Consider the following 17310-nt stretch of genomic DNA (forward strand, 5'->3'; position numbering starts at 1 on the left):
GCACCTAATACAGGCACTGAAAAGGCTACATGCTGACAAGTGGCACAACAATGCAAAGCGTTTGCAGATTGTGTGTGGTTTGCTCTGGCATGAGCCTAAGGCTGCAGCAGAAAATTGCTTCACTGTATATTGAAAAAAAGAATGCAAGGTCCTCTGTGGAAAAATTCTACGGAAGGGGAAACATTTCTGTACTAAAATTCTTTAGATAAATTTAAGTTAGATTTAGAGCTGCCAGTATTGAAGCTGATGTACACAAAGGGGGTTGTGTCTTATGATGGTGAACAGAGTTTCCTTAGATGCCTGCAGGCAACGCTACTGCAAGAACTTGGGGGATGGGTCCCATAAGCAATCAAACAAGAAAGACAGGTTAGTTGGTTATAATTATTGATACATAATTTAATGGTGCGAAATTTGTACCGATAATGGCTGGAAATTTGTTAATTGATAATTTGACAGTGTGGGACATAGCCCTACTTCATGATAGTGTGTCAGGGCTCTGGGAATGGAGCTGAATTTGTCAACAACCTATATGAGGATATATCTCTTGTATTCCATAGACTCCAGGCCGTAGAAAGAGGTGCATATTGGTGTATCGGAGATAAGTTTTGTCTGCTTGTATGTGTGCCTGAATGATTCAAATTACCAAAATAACTGCTGCACTCTGTCTTTGTGGTGTTGGGTCTGCTAGTTCTCTATTCTCTTAACCTGTTCCCTGTTTCCTGCTCTTTTAGTTCTATGTGGGATGTCATCCAACTAACTGTGTGGCATGACTGTTGCCATGTCCCTTCCCGTGCCCCTCCTTATTTAGAGCCAACGTCAGCGAAGTCCTCACGGAATGCTTCTCCAATCCCAAGTCAGCGTTACGATTTCATGGAGGGGCAGTTCTCTTCTCCCAGGCCGAGTATGTCCCTGTCCTATGTCCCAGTCAACATTCTTTATTCTGCTGGCAATTTTGTCTTGCATGAGCGTTTCATTCTCTTTTTCTTTGCTTGGGTACTGTGCAGTTTCTGTATTTGGTTTAGTCTTGTTTTCTACAAGTTTGTTAGTTGTGCTATTTGGTGATATGCTGGATGAGATGAGCACTATGTGTGAATGTTCTAAGGAAGCTGCAGAAATGGGCTGCATGGTTATCACCACTGAGCTACAACACCATGCTGTAAAAACTAAACACATGTGGAGAGGTCAATTTTTGGACCAACAGGGCTGGTACGCAAGTCAGACAGAGAGCAGACACACACAGTGCTTTTGTGCCTGTGCTGTATGTGCACGTATGAGTTGCCAAGCCCAGCTTTTCATTCTTGATTAACTTTTGTTCTTTTTTTTTGTTATTATTGTTGTTGTGCATTCTATGTCATTTTGCATATGGTTGCTTAAGAGCAATTTCTTTTCAATTTGGAAATGAAAAGTTTGGCTCTTGTTCTCATAAAAGCAGTTATGATTTTTTGGGTGTGGTTTGTTTTGGCTCTTTTCTCAAGACATTTTAAGTTGTCTTAGTGTGTGACATCATTTGAAGGCAGCTTTTATTTGTCTGATTAGTGTCTGGAGGTTCCTTTGCTGGTAATATTGTGACAGTTTGTGTAAATGGGTGTCATTGCGTATAGTGAAACCTGGATAATTTGATATCAGTTCACTTGAAATTTAGTTCAAAAAAATGCCTGCTGTCCCATAATTTCTACTGCAAATTTTACCAATTTTAAAAATGGAGAGCCAGCACATACCGACCTAGATAATTCATTGGCTTGGGCTGTGCCCTCTGAGACCCTCAGCATTGCATAGGAAGCCTGCAGCACTGACATGTCTCTTTGTGGCATCCTGGACAAGGCAGTAATGAGTGATGGTACAGATTCTGCACTGATGTCTGTCTGCATCAAATTTCGGCATAAATGCCAGGGTTGGGTGGTGCATCATAGCAATTCTGGGCATTCACCTTCTCTGGGTAGTTAGGCCTACGAGGGTCGATTTTGAAGACCTAGTTATTTATAGTATCTGAAATTTGAGAAGAATGTTAATTGCTGATGAGTACACGTGCCACTGTGTCTTGGTGACTACAGTGTTATATTGCTAACACGAGGTTGCAGGTTTGGTTCCCTGCCCTGGCAGCCACATTCCACTGGAGGTGGAGTGCAAGAACGCTCATTTACTGTGGCTTGGGTGTATGTTGAAAGAACCACAGGCGATCAAAGTTTATCCAGAGCTCTTCATTATGGTGTCTCTCATAGCACGTGTTGCTTTGGGACATCAAACCAAATAAATCAATCAATCAACCAATCAATCAAGTGCCAACGAGAATAGTGAACAGAGCTAACAGAATGATGCATTCAGTGTGCACGGACAACTGCGGCTTTGATGGACATTGCTGTGTTTCCTGAGAGTTAGTGCAGCGAGCGCCGAGTCATGCTGTGCAGTAAATACAAACACTTATGTTGTGCCGTGATTATGCTGAAATGTTGGACAAAATGTGCTGATGTTGGAGCGTTTTAGCACTGAGTTGTCTGGTACCACTATGCGCATTTGTGAAGTGTCACATGTGTATGCTCTGGGTACTAGTGCATGGTGCCAATGTTGTCACAGATTGGAGCAGTGGATCGAGCATTGTGTTGAGCTGAAACTTTTCATAGCCACCAAATTATGCTCCTCCTAGTGGGCATCACATAAAAAGTCCAGCTTCCTTGAGTGAAGCGTCGGTGCATCTGTAATGCTGCATGAGTTTAAACAACTGAGAACATGACCCCGAGTGCCTTTGCTTGAAGCGAGTGATCTAGGAAAGAAGAGCGTAATAATTGTCCAGCAGGTAAATAAACGTGATGTGTGCCTGTGCAACAAATCTCCTTGCTTCTTCTTCAAAATTCCTGAATAATTTGAGAATCCGTTAAATTGAAGTTTCCTTTCATGTCATTTTCCACTTCCATGAATTTTCCTCCACCTTGCAGATTTCCACGGAACTAATTTGACGAAAACCTATTACATTTGAATATTTTCCGCAGTTTCCGCCAACTTCAAATAAACAAGGCTTTTCTGTATATTAATGAAATAAAACAGTAAAGGCCTGCGTTATGTAGCTATGAATTTAAGGAAAGACAGGTATTATTTTCATGTACGAGCCAAGGTGTCATGTGTGATGAACAAATTGGCATTAGCGCTAACATCCCTACTTGATTCTTGATTATGTACGTTGGATCTTGTAGCTAATATTTTGCATCTGGTTATATTAATCTGGCTCTCTTGTCTGTGAGCTTGTTAGTTGACTTGACTGCAGTCCCATATTTTCTAAGATTGCTGTAGTTGCTAGGCGCAAACATCTGTGCCCACCCTGATAGCTGCAAAAATGTTGTGCAATGGACGGTGTGTAAAATGTGGAATTCATTCTTTAGTGTGCATTTGGAATGACGTCTGCTGTCTGGCTTAAGGTGAAAAATGTAACTTGTAGGGTGTACTCTGATGAGAAGGGGCAAAACCCCATGCACTTCCCACAGTGGTCCGTACTCTGTCTGTAGCATTTCTAACGTGTTGCTACCATTTACAAATCAAACTTCAGTAGAGCATGTGTCTTGTTGAAAATAATGTAGATTGACTGGAGCCACTACAGTGAGGTTAAGCTGAGCCATCTGATGAGATGTTAGAAGTCACATGAAGAGGACTTGTTGCAAAATTTGGCATTGAATATCATGTTATGCATAATTTTCTTCTACATTTGTATAGAAATCTAGAACACCCAGGATTTCAATAAGAGTTTTGTAGAAATGTTGTCGTGGCATTAATAGGAGTCCTTCACAATGTAAGCCTTGTCACATTTAGGTATATGCAGTAATGGACAAAGATATATCTTGCATTTTTTGGTCATCTGAGCTGCGTCATCCCAGACAACTGGCCTTGCACAATGGCATCTTGAGCACTCACCACCACGTTATTCACAATGTAGGAGTAAGTTTTTATAACTAAGAGGCTAGCTAGCAACCGATATTCTTCAGGTAATTGGTGACGAGGGTGAAAGAAGAGCGTAAGAGAAAAATAAAAATAATGCACTCATACATACAAAGAAGAACACTAGCACACTCTCACTGAAAAATCTCTCTCTCTCTACATATATATATATATATATATATATATATATATATATATATATATATATATATATAGCCGAGGAGAGCATATGTCGCCTTGGAAAAGACAACTCCGCGTGTCGAAACGTTGGCTCCTGCTCTCACCTTGTTCTTGTGTTGCTCATTTTTCATTGAAGTTTTGTATGTTCCTTTCTTACACATGTAACTGGGCAATTCACCATGACTACTAAAAACAGGCACTATTGATTCTATGATGCTTTGTTTGAAACATTGCCATCAGAAGTAGCAGATTAAAAAAAAAAAGAATATCAATGATAATGTACTTTGTGCTAATCAGCTGGCAAATATCCTAGTTCATTATGCATCTTATATTTCAGTGCAGTATAGTCAGTCACTGCCCAAGAATGAAGCGGAAAACGCCCCTAGAACTGTGTTTTAGTGCATGCACCAGTGAATCACCATGTCTGATTCTCCCTCTCCTCCCTTGCTATTCATGCCCCTACCTACATCTTGCTTAGGTGCTGTAATGGTATTTGTGGGATGCAAACAATATATACCTGTTTGAAAAAGGATGCACATTTTATGGTGGCACCTTCTAAACTATGTGCAAGGAGGTTCTTTGGACACTAGGCGAGGTCAGACATCGCCTACGTAATCCCATTTTGGAGTTCCCTAAACTGTCTTTTTCATCCCCACACTTGCTAGTCATGCTGCTCATGCAAGAGTGGCATGACTGCAGCATGAGCTACTGGGGGATGCTGTCTGTAAGGGAATTATTTTCTGGGAGCATGGAGGTGCGGTACAGCACAATTTTTGTAAGAGGAGCTTCTCCTGCATTTTTTACTGACCACAGACAGCATTTCTTGAAGCACGGAGGGAGGAAAAGTTGGCGCATTATGTCTTTTTGGGACAAGCCTCTGTGCATTCTACATGTGTCACTGACTATAGTACCAAGTCGTTTCCCCTTCCGGTGCTCCAGTTTCAAGTCATGATTGTTGGCTTTAATAGGCACACTTTGGTCATTAATTTACCAACAAAAATATAATTTTCAGCTTTTATTGTTCCCCACATTTGCAGGGACTGAAAAGCTATTTAGTGACACACATTTAAAGCCTACACAATCAACCAGGTAAAGTTGCTGATGCAGTGTAGTGCTTTTAATGTTGCAAAAACACAAGCGATTTTACATCACTCACTGTATATTCATGAGTACTGTGAACCACATCTGGGTATTGTCAACTTAGTGACACTTGCCATTTTTGCTGTCCACTCAAGGCCCTGTGAACTACATGTACCCTAACACCAGTCAGGCGGCTCAACCCCTCCAAAGAGGCCCACAACCACCAGTAGCAGGATTCTATCCACCAGCCTCTCAGGGATCAAGCTCATCATCATTTGCAAGGGTGGCACCGCAGCAGCCTGGACAACCTTCCGTTTCTGGAGCCCCATTTGCCAGGCCAACGCCTGCGTCAGGGCCCAGCAGCCTACCTTCGCCACCTGTCTCTGGTAGCACATATCCAGTGTCCACTCCCTCCAGCGCTTTCCCTGGACCTCCCACTTTGGGTGTGCCACCTGTGCAAGGTATGCCACCTCCTGTCTCGTCCAACCAGCATTCAGCTACCAGCCCTCAACTTGCATTTCAAGGCCAGCTATCAACACCCACCACCTTTCGGCCAGTCTTGGGCCCCGCACCATCTGTTCTGGGCTCAGCGGCATCTGCTCAGGGCCTAGCACCACCAGTCACGGGTCCCCTTGTGCCTCCACCCTCGGGCACAAGCCGACTGCCTGGCCCTCCAACAGCTTCAGTGCCACATCCACCATCGTCCCATTTTTCAGGCCCACCTCCACCAGTGTCGGGACAGAGTGTACCAGCACCCTTTCAGGGCCCTAGGGTCCCAGGTGTGGCCAGTTCTGGAGTGCCTTCACCTCCTGTTTCACACCCAGCAACACAATCTCAGGGGTATGGACCACCTCCAGGCAGTTTGCCTGGTGCACCACAGCAGAGACAGAGTTACCCTGGCCCACCGCCCACTTCAGCTGCTCAGCCCCAGACATTGCATGGGAGGCCATCGTATCCGCAACAGGTAGGAAGGCAGGTGGCCTTGGTGGCCTTTCTTCAGCATGGCATTTTATTGTCTCTTGAAAGGAAGTGAGATGTTACCTGGTTCTTTAATTTTTCTCTGAGTGCTGAAAGTTCTTTAAATCCTAGAGAAATAGGGAGGAGGCTCATTTCGCAGTCGTTAATAATCATTGCTAGCATTATGTTCTAAGATAGTACTCTTGCAAATTGATACTTATGATCCTGGGTTGTAGTGTAGTGATGAAAAGCTTTGAAACTGCTGGAACAGAGACGAAACCGAATTGTGGGATAAGCGTGATGCCTCCTGAATAGTGAAAAGCCATTGCTACAAACAAAAGAAATTTCTCCTAGCAACTATTAGTGGCTTACAATGAATTCTTTGGTTAGCATTTGATAATATGTAATCATGGCACTTGGCAAACATGAAAGGGGTGTTCAACCGTGTGTCAAGAGAATGCGCATGATGAGAAGGCCTTATATCGTACAGGAGGATAAGAGACATACAGGATAAATTACTATAATTATGGGGTTTTACGTGCCAAAGCCACGATATGATTAGGAGGCACGCCGTAGTGGGGGACTCCGAATTAATTTTGGCCGCCTGGGTTTCTTTAAAGTAATACGGACACAAAAGTTGGCGGGTGGTTTTTTGCGTCGGAACAAAAGTTGAACTGTTGATAATGACGAATACAACAAGCTGCTTCGAAAAACAGAACGAGAAACATGTTTTTTTTTTTTTTTTTCAATTTTCTGTTGCACCTTGACTCTAAGCGGCCGCCGGCAGAAGCTGAAATTTGACGTCATAACACCCATCCCCCCGCGCGCGTGTGCGCAGCCAATGTTGGCCACAGTTGTCGCAGTGTTTTCGGGGGGTGTCGGTCCCTTGCAGCGTTTGTTTAACCCCTTTCGGCGATCTTCACACGTGGTACGCCTGAAACATTATCCCTGTCGGCGCTCCATGCAGGTGGTGTGTCTTACGTGTGCCTTCCCGCGGTTGTCGCTCGGTATTGACGCGTTCGTCGCGGCGGAAGAAAAATGCCCAGACATTGCTGTTATAACAGCATCGTCAATTGTGACACGCCGTCGCACATGTTTCCCAGAGACGAGAAGGTGTGTAAACTTTGGATACCTGCCTTTCAGCCATCACGCCCAGCCTGGAAACCTCTAAAAAAATCCCTTCATTTGCGCGCACCACTTCGTTGACGATCATTATGTGACCAGCTCGGCTTTGTTGAAAAGCCTCCGCATGTCGTTCAAAAGGCAACGCCTAAAGCCTGACGCCGTGCCCTCAGTCTTCTCACGAAAACGCAAGGCATAAATGATCAGCGACGCGTTTGAAAAGAGGAGGCGAAAAGATGTCGGTACTGTTTTCGTTCACTTGCAGCCTTCTTGTGCAGTTGCTCATGCCGACGAAATAAGCTACTATTCAGTCATCCACACAGTGCTGAAGTACCCCGCAGCTGCCTCGCCTGCGTGCGCTCTTGAAAAAACAAGTTTACAGAGGAAAGGATAAATAATTCTTGCACAAGTGTCTGGTGCAGAGCGAAATCTTCATGCTACGGTGCGCAAAAACCTGACTGGCATGTCCACGGCCACCTGCTCTTCTTCTTCGCTTGACGCGGAAGGCTCGTAACCGTAAGCGGTAATATTTCTTGCCAAGTTGGAATGGTCCTCGTCTTGAGACGTGTACTCATCGCTGGTAGAGGCACCAGAACTCGAATCCATGCTCGCGATGGCGGTGTCGGCGCACTTCGAATGACCTCGGCCGGTTGGCTGACTATCCGACGAGAGTGTCGTGACGTCACGCCTTCCAACTCCCACGGGTTGAACGGCGTGGCGCACACTCACAAAACCGCCAAAAATAAAGCCATCAGCTCAAAAATGAGCTAAGTGACTACTTCTTTTCGGTGTAATCGCACACTGAGGATTCATTTTCAGCATTTTCATTAAATGTTCAGATTTTGTGCCCGTATCCCTTTAATGTGCACCCAATGCACGGTACACAAGTGCTTTTACATTTCACCCCCATTGAAATGCGATTGCGGGGCCGGGATTTGACCCCACGACCTTGTGCTTAGCAGCGCAACGCCAAAGCCACGAAGTAACCATGGCGGGTGACGTACAGGATATGAGACATGGTGTGGCATTTTTTCACTGCTCATACAACACATCAATATATAACAAACAATATGCTGCACCTCAGTAATACACCTACCTTGAGCACTTTTGTCACACTGATGCTGTGATTGGTATGGAGATTGATGCCATATTGGTCATGTGTTTTGCAGGTAGTGTACAGTAGATACGATCCTCATTGATACGATCCAATTTGGTACAATTTCTTTGCGCCAACATTCGCGATCGAAGACACAAAAAATGACCCAATGCAGTTACGCTTCTTTTTTTTACCAGTTGATACGTTCCTGGAAAACATGATTTTTGGCACTAATGTTCAGTACACTACCAAACTGCGATCATGCAATACGTTTTCTGGCTGCTGGGTCCCATGTAAACAAGAAAAAGCTTGAAGTGTGTGCGATCGAGAGCAGTATCTGCATGCCGCAGCAGCTTCCCCGCTGTCCTCTCCCGCTTTTGTCACGTGAAAACGCCTACGTGCACTCAGTTTTATTCCGGTGTCAGCAAATCTTCTCGCGGGTCGTCGCACGCTGAATTCACAGCTATAACCACCAGTCCTGTTGCAATAAGCACCTTCACCATTCTGTGTGACGGTGTGTGTGGCGTAGTCAGGCGCGGATCCAGGGGGGATGTCCGGATGTCCTGACCCCCCCCTCAGATTTCTGCATCGCCCCCCCCCCCCCCCCCCTGCTGACACGGGGACGGCCCTGTCGCAAAAAAATATGGCCACCAGCATTTTTCAAAAGTATTTTTCGCGAATACCAGTGGTAGCAGCCATGTAGAAGTAAAGCTAGCTCGCTCACAAGCTTAGTTATATTCCGTAGGGGTGTGGTGTCGCGAAGTTGCCGTAGTTATTGTTTCTCATGAACACCTTGGACCTCCTGGCGCCGGCCGTGCCTTACTCGTCCCGTCGGTGGCGTCGAATGAACGAGGGGACGTCCCTTTTGCCAAGCACGCCGATGTCCGCGCGAGCGCCTTCGCGCCTGATCAACTTAGTTCCCCATTGGGGTGTCATCGGTTGCCTCATTTGCTGTCATCGGTTCCGCGACCAACCTGCTTAATGAAAGAGATCTCTCGCTGAAGTGTTCATATATATATATAACAACTAACAGCCTAACTAAGAACTACGCATAGACAACTTTTTTTTTAAACTGTAGCACTCATTGTGATCACAGTTACACGTTGACAATATCCAGTACGAGCACAGTACCGTTCGTACGCTACAAGTTTTTCATTGTAACTTCGCAGTTTTATTGTCGTACATTAAGCATAGGAGGCTCAAGCCCACCGGATCCGTTTATCTGAGTGGGCGTTCTCGCGGAGCGGGGCGAAGCCTCGAGCATGGGCTGCGAAATGGGGGAGCGTGACGTCAGCGGCCAACGCCAGCGCGCGGGCCTAGGATGGCGTCGCGTGGTTAGAGAAATGGGAGCAGATGCGCGCCTTGTGTAAAAGGATGACGTCGCGTGGGAAACAAAACATGAAGACGCTGGCTCGCGCTCACGGCTACTACGCTACATCGTTCTTCTTGTAGGTGGCGTCGTGAGTCTTCACACGCGGTGATTCGCATATCGTAAACAACTAGCGTAGTGGTTGCCGCGTTGAAACGAAGGTGTCTCAGCCGAACACAAAGAATCTTCTTAAGGAAATCAAGGTGTCCCAACAGAACTCCAAAGCCGGACCCGTGCTTACGCATTTATAACGAACCTGCGACAGACCATCCCAAATTTTATTTTAAGAAACAATACAGGCTGATATACCGGGTGTTCAAAATTAAGCTTTATGGTTTTCTTAAAATTAGGCACTGGGAGGCACGTGAAGACCACCTGCGCAAATAAGTTGTGTGGCCAGGGGGACACAAAGTGAGATAATTATCGCTGTCAGCAACCGAATTAACTAAAATTGAATAATTAACTTTTTATTGACTGCAGTAAGTGTGTATGTTTGTATTCAAAAGTTAGAGGCAGTCGTGTTTCTGCACAGTTTCACTTGGAAGAATTCGTCTAGCATGTCTATGCTCCGATATATCCAACTCCAAATTTTAATTGTCGTTCGCATGATTACGCATGCAAGAGAGTGAGGATCAGCGCAAAGCTCCTCCCTGATGTGACGCGGCTGTTGGGTGCAGCGTTTAGTCTGACAACGCGGCGGAGGCATTGGCAAAGATAATAACTGCCCCCCTTCCCCTCACGGCTGGCGAAAAAAAAAAAAATCGAAGAACCCGTAACCGCTGTCGTAACACGCGACCGCGCAGCCTGTAAAGATGGCGGCAGCTGCCATGCCGAGATAATGGCGCGAGCGGAGAAGCCGGAGGCCAGTGCGCGTGCGTAATGGTGACTAGACGACCGGGCATGGTCCTTGTTTGGGCTACGCAAATAAAGTGACTGCTGATTTACAAGTATTGTAAGCTTTATTGAAATCAAAAGCAACAACTGCACCATCAACAGCAGAAACCTTTTTAGCTATGCTAACGAATATTTCATACTGCCGCTTTAACTTTGGTGTTGTCATGCACAAATCTCATGACAACACTTCACCCATCAAGATGTCAATGCCCTAAAAATGTCCAAAATGCCTCCCTTCCACAGCAACGCAAAGCATAAACCGCTCTCGCGTCGAGTCGATAACTCTGCGCAGTGCAATTGAAATTTGGAGTCGGATATCTCGGAGCACGAACACGCTAGAATAATTCTTCCGACTGATACTGTGTAGAAACACGACAGCCTCTAGGTTTTCAATACTGTGAGCGCATTTTGCGCATATCGTCGTCGTCATCTGTACAAACGACTCATCATCTTGTGTGAGCGCTATTTGTGCATATCGTCGTCGTCATCTGTACATACGACACATCATCATCTTTTGTCTCGTGCGGTGCTTCGTCTCTGACTCGGGCGACTGCTCGGAAATAAAGGCATCGCATCGGTCAACGTCTCACAAGTGGTGGAGGTGCTGGGTAGGTGAAGGAGAGCGACCAGAGGAGGTTGTGTACGGTCCGGGAACGGAGGAATCTGGTCCAGGTGTCCTGTCTCGCTCAAAGTTGGCGTAGCCGCGCCTGTCACCTGGGTGACGCCCGGGAACGTAGTAATCCAACCTAGGTGCGCTGTCTCGCTCAAAGGTAGCATAGCCCCGTCGTTCATCCTGCTGACGCCGACGGCAGTAGCGAGAAATGTGGCCGCGAATACCGCAGTAGAAACAAACCGGGCGCGACGACCGCCACGGAGAGTAGTACGGCTGCGCCGGTATGTGTCGTCAGTGTTTCGCCTGCCACATCTTCCGCGTATTGTACGCCCGCAGAAGGCCACACTGGTGCTATTAAGGCCACCTTGAGTGCAGATCTCAATCCGGCCCAGACCAATGCACTCCTCACCATTTTAATGAAGCATGAAGCTTGTTTTGACGTTTCTTCGCGAGGCCTGGGTCAGACCACTGTAACTACTCATCGAATTGAAACAGACGGCTCTCGCATCATTCGCCGTCGCCCGTACCGTGTGTCACCTTCGGAGCGAAAAGTTATAGAAGAACAAGTGAACGACATGCTGACACGCAACATTATAAGGCCTTCAGCAAGCCCTTGGTCTTCTCCTGTTGTGCTTGTTAAAAAAAAAAGGATGGTTCTGTGCGCTTTTGCATCGATTATAGGGCGCTCAACAAAATTACCCGTAAGGATGTTTATCCAATGCCTCGTATTGACGATGCTTTGGATACCTTACAAGGTGCCGAGTATTTCTCGAGCCTCGACTTGCGCTCCGGATATTGGCAGATTCCCATGCATGAGCCAGATAAAGAAAAGACTGCGTTTGCTACACCTGATGGCCTTTTTGAATTTAACGTGATGCCTTTTGGATTGTGCAATGCACCAGCTACGTTTGAACGTATGATAGATACAGTACTCCGTGGCTTAAAATGGAAGACCTGCCTTTGTTACTTGGACGACATTGTCATCTTTTCGTCGAGTTTCTCCCAGCACCTACAACGTCTAGACCAAGTTCTCGCGTGTCTAGCAAAAGCTGGTCTCCAACTCAATACTAAAAAGTGTCGCTTTGCAAGCCGAAGCATTAAAGTATTGGGCCACGTCGTCAGTAAGCATGGCATCCAGCCTGATCCCGATAAAATCGCTGCAGTACTGCAATTTCCGCCACCAACCGCTCTTAAAGAACTCCGCAGCTTTCTAGGACTGGCGTCCTACTTCCGCCGCTTTGTCCGTGACTTCGCCACCATCGCCGCTCCTCTACACAAACTTCTGACTTCGAGCGCGTCCTTTGTGTGGTCGAACGACTGTGAAGCCGCCTTCCAGACCCTCAAACGAGTTCTCACGTCAGGGCCCGTGCTCCGTCATTTCGATGCAACGGCCCCGACTATTCTACACACTGATGCCAGTGGGCATGGAATTGGCGCTGTCCTGCTGCAGCGGAATCAGAAGTCCGAAGAGCAAGTCGTGGCTTATGCAAGTCGTGCTCTTTCTCCTGCTGAGCGCAACTACACGATTACAGAACAGGAATGCCTCGCCATCGTGTGGTCAATACAAAAATTTCGTCCCTATCTCTACGGCCGCCATTTCACAGTTGTGACCGACCATCATGCTCTCTGTTGGTTGTCGTCCCTGAAAAACTTGTCTGGACGCCTCGGCCGTTGGGTACTGCGCTTACAGGAATATGACTTCACTGTCACGTATAAGTCCGGCAAACAACATCAAGATGCCGACGCTTTGTCGCGCTGCCCGCTGTCCCCAAACGCCCATGCTTACCTTCGGTATGCACGTCACCATCTAGCCACACGTCTCAGCGCACGCCCAGTAGCCCGGGACAGTCAGTTGCCTCAGTTGACTTTCTCCCGTCTACTGACCTCGTCTCACTCCAACGTACTGACCCATACTGCCGTACGCTGATCGACCGACTTACTGGCTTGGCACGACCCCCCAACAGTCGCTTAAGACGACAACTTTCGCGTTTTAAGCTTCAAGGTGGAGCGTTATTTCGATCAATCTACCATCCTTCCGGTAACCGGTGGGTGCCAGTAATACCTCGCTCACTTCGACTCCAAGTATTGGAAGCATTTCGCGACGACGCGACGGCTGGCCACTTGGGCTTTCATAAGACCTACGACCGCATCAAAACGCGTTGTTTCTGGCCGGGCCTTTCCACCTCAGTCGACAAATACGTTGGCTCCTGCGCATCATGCCAACACAGAAAACGCTCGACATCCCTTCCAGCCGGTCCTCTGCAGCCTCTACCATGCCCGTACACCCCCTTCGAAATTGTGGGCATAGACTTGTATAGACCCCTCCCACTCACGCCCGCTGGTCACCGCTGGATCGTTACCGCAGTGGATCATCTAACGCGCTACGCTGAGACAGCGGCTCTTCGCTCTGGTACTGCCTCCGAAGTCGCCGAGTTTTTCGTGCACGGAATCGTTTTGCGCCACGGCGCACCTCGTGTCCTCCTGAGTGACCGTGGCAAGACGTTCCTATCGCATGTCCTCCGTGAAGTCCTTCAGGCCTCGGACACCATCCATAAGACCACATCATCGTACCATCCGCAAACAAATGGTCTTACGGAGCGTTTTCATCGAACTTTGTCTGACATGATGTCAATGTATGTTCGACCCGATCACACCAACTGGAACACCATCCTACCTTTTGTGACGTTTGCGTATAATACTGCCGTCCAACGTACAACCAATTACAGTCCCTTCTTCCTGGTGTACGGTCGTGCGCCGTCTTTCGTCTTGGACACTACACTCCTTTCAGCACCTGCTGCTCCATCCGCGTCTCTTCCTGAGGAATTTGCCGCTCGCCTCTCCCGGTGCCGTGAACTTGCCCGCGCCAACACCGCTATACCATTCAGGACAAAAGGAAAATTCGCTATGATGCGACGCGTCGCGTTGCTTCGTTCCGCCCAGGCGACGAAGTTCTTTTGTGGAGACCTGTTCGCGCACCGGGGCTCTGTGAAAAATTTCTCCACAGATATCTCGGCCCCTACACCGTTTTGCAACGAACTTCGGCCGTTAACTACAGCGTCACTCCTGTCAGCTCAGCTACTGACCGCCGCCGCCGCACTACGGAAATCGTTCACGTATCTCGCCTGAAACCCTACATTCGCCGTACCTACCCTTTCTAGTTTGCGGTCTTGCTGACCGCTTTCCTGAAGGGGGGAAGTTAGTGTGAGCGCATTTTGCGCATATCGTCGTCGTCATCTCCACAAACGACTCATCATCTTGTGTGAGCGCTATTTGTGCAAATCGTCGTCGTCATCTGTACATACGACTCATCATCATCTTTTGTCTCGTGCGGTGCTTCGTCTCTGACTCGGGCGACTGCTCGGAAATAAAGGCATCGCATTGGTCAACGTCTCACAATACAAACATACCCACTTACTGCAGTCGACAAAAATAATTGTTCAATTTTAGTTAATTGGGCTGCTCACAGCGATAATTATCATCTCACTTTGTGCCCCCCTGGCCACATAACTTATTTGCACAGGTGATCTTCGCGTGCCTCCCAGTGCCTAATTTTAAGAAAACCATAAAGCTTAGTTTTGAACAACCTGCATGATCAGGCACAGCCGCCAAGCACATGGCTGTATTGGGTAACGTCCTTTTCCTATAAGCACGGAGAAACCGTACCTGGCTTCGCTACAGGTCTTCTTCCTCTTTCTGGGGTTTTACGTGCCAAAACCAGTTCTGATTATGAGACACGCCGTAGTGGAGGGCCCCGGATTAATTTTGACCACCTGGGGTTCTTTAACGCGCACTACAACGCAAGCACACGGGCGTTTTTGCATTTCGCCTACATAGAAATGCGGCCGCCGCGGCCAGGATGCGATCGCGCGATCTCGTGCTCAGCAGCGCAATGCCTGAACTGACTGAGCCACCACGGCGGGCTAGATGGCGCGAGGTAACACTCGTTTTCATGATGACAGTGGCGGCCGGGGAATAAAAACAGCGCGAACTTCTTGGCAATAAATACAAAAAAAGAAGAAAAAAAAAGTGATTTGCCCTCTCAAGCCTTGTAGGTTACAGGTGCTGCTCTAGCCGTATAAAACGCGGGTTTATCGTGAGCAGAAACGGTGAATTTCGGTAAATGATAAAGGCTACTATCATCATCATCATCATCATCGACAGAAGCTGACCCCCCCCTCAGAAAAAACCTGGATCCGCCCCTGGGCGTAGTGCCATTGGAAGCGTACTGCATGCTTTTAATAGGCGATAACCCAAACGCGGTGTGATTCCCTGCTGCATGCGGCACGAAGTCAGTGTGATGTTTCCCTCTGGTGGCATCGTATTTTGGAGTTGCCCACCAGCTCGGATTTCATTTCAGTTTCCCATGGATGTCTTAAAACACTCGTCGGCTTCTCGTGCTGCAATGGTTCGTGTGGAGTGAGCTCATCAGAACTTCCCGCCACAGTGCCCTACCCGAGAAAGCTGCTAGCCTAGGCCAAGTTTGAGGAGCACAAACATGAGCTTGCTGAATCCGCAAAAACACAAAGGACAATGTGCGTCTCCGGACCCCTTAGACCCCACCAGCTCAGAGCCGGTTGGCATCTCTTGTTACAGTGATTCATGCAATGCTTCGCATTACGTAGATGTCAAATACAGATGAGTCTTCTAAATGTTGTAGTTACATTGGATCATATGTTTTCCTGGTTACTACGCTTTTTTTCTAGCATTTCTTTCTAAAACGGATGAACGAGGTTCTACTGTATTTCTCTTTCCATGTTAAGGATGAAAAAGAATACAGTGAATCTCGATACGATTCTGCATAATGCGTTTTTCGGGATGTTTTTTTTTCTTATATAAGATTATTTTCGGATAATACGTTTTATTTTCCGGTTCCCGTGAAGATCGTACCAACAAGATTCCACTGTATACTAAAAGGATATGTGAACTGAAAAAATAAAAGTGTAGGCAAAAGTGAGGCCATTAGCGCGTAACTTTCAGTGGTGTTAAGAGAGCCAATAGGTCCACAAGGTTTATAAAACTATAATTGCAAATCTTGAATACCTCCGATTTTACTCAAATTTTTATACGTCTTTCTTTTTGAACACGAAAGTGTTTTATGCCAGGTTTCACGACTGATTTCCAGCAACAAATGTAATGAATGTGAACGGTGGCTCCGGTGCCACCATTCAGGAGTGGTGGAGCGAAGTACTGCATTGTGACATTAACGAGTGCCGAAAGGGAGCGCTTCAGTAGTCACAGCGCAGCGGAGGCTTCAACACGGTGTAGCCATAGAATAAAGAACCAAGTGTAGCCTCGTGCCGCGTAGTGATGTCAGCGCCCCGCCCCCACCGCAAACCATCGTGAGTGGAGCGCCACCGCTGACACCGGTTGGGAGCGGGCGGGGATAGGCGGGGGGACGGCAGACAGGTGAAAGCCCGCGCAATGGTGTCCGCGCATTCCTCAATCCCCACAAGTTTCTTACAATTATACAATAAACAATCATACAATAAAAAACAATATTGAAATTGTCCGATGGCAGGATTAGAACGCAGGAACTCTAGCAGAGAAGCCCGATATTTAAACCGTTACGCCACGGACGCATGCATCGACGCGTGACATAAAACGCCCTTATGAATTGCGGGTACCCTTTCGGACCCCCTTCTCCAGTTCATGCGTGACTTGGGCCATTCGCCCATGCGATCGCTGGGGACACGCTGTCCCAGCCTTATTGTGGACAGCGTACATTCCCCGCCGGCGCGACGCGGAGTCTGCTGCTTGCGTGCGCGGCTCATGTTACGCCGTGCGCCGCACGTACGAAGAGTGCCCGAGGAGCGGGCCCCTCTCACCCTCTCTTCAGCATCTCTCTTCTTCAGCATCCAAGGTACGCGGGCGCCTTCGCCCGACAGATTCACTTTCGGTGCTCTTCGCTGTCAGACGTGCGGACTCACTTGTCCTGCACCCCTCTGAGCAAGGCGGGCCCCTTTTGTGTGGTGAACGTAGCTCGGGACAGCCTGTGTGACAGAGCAGACTTCCCGGGCGTTCTCTCCCGTAGTCTGGGACTGTCACTCTAGTGCTGTTACCCCTGTCTTGTACATCCAT

At 47.6% G+C, this 17310-nt stretch overlaps 1 protein-coding gene across 1 annotated transcript in view; it reads left to right on the forward strand.

Annotated features, from left to right (window-relative positions):
• Positions 1-720: 720 nt before the first annotated feature.
• LOC119434710 (protein transport protein Sec24A-like) overlaps positions 721-17310 on the forward strand; it is a 122286-nt gene continuing 105696 nt past the window's right edge. The window contains exons 1-2 of the mRNA XM_037701821.2: positions 721-901; positions 5337-6145. Of these exons, the coding sequence (XP_037557749.2) occupies positions 736-901; positions 5337-6145 (975 nt within the window). The 5' untranslated portion in view covers positions 721-735. The remainder of the gene's footprint in view (positions 902-5336; positions 6146-17310) is intronic.

Source organism: Dermacentor silvarum, chromosome 1 (genome assembly GCF_013339745.2).
Source record: "Dermacentor silvarum isolate Dsil-2018 chromosome 1, BIME_Dsil_1.4, whole genome shotgun sequence".
Classification (NCBI taxonomy): Eukaryota; Metazoa; Arthropoda; class Arachnida; order Ixodida; family Ixodidae; genus Dermacentor; species Dermacentor silvarum.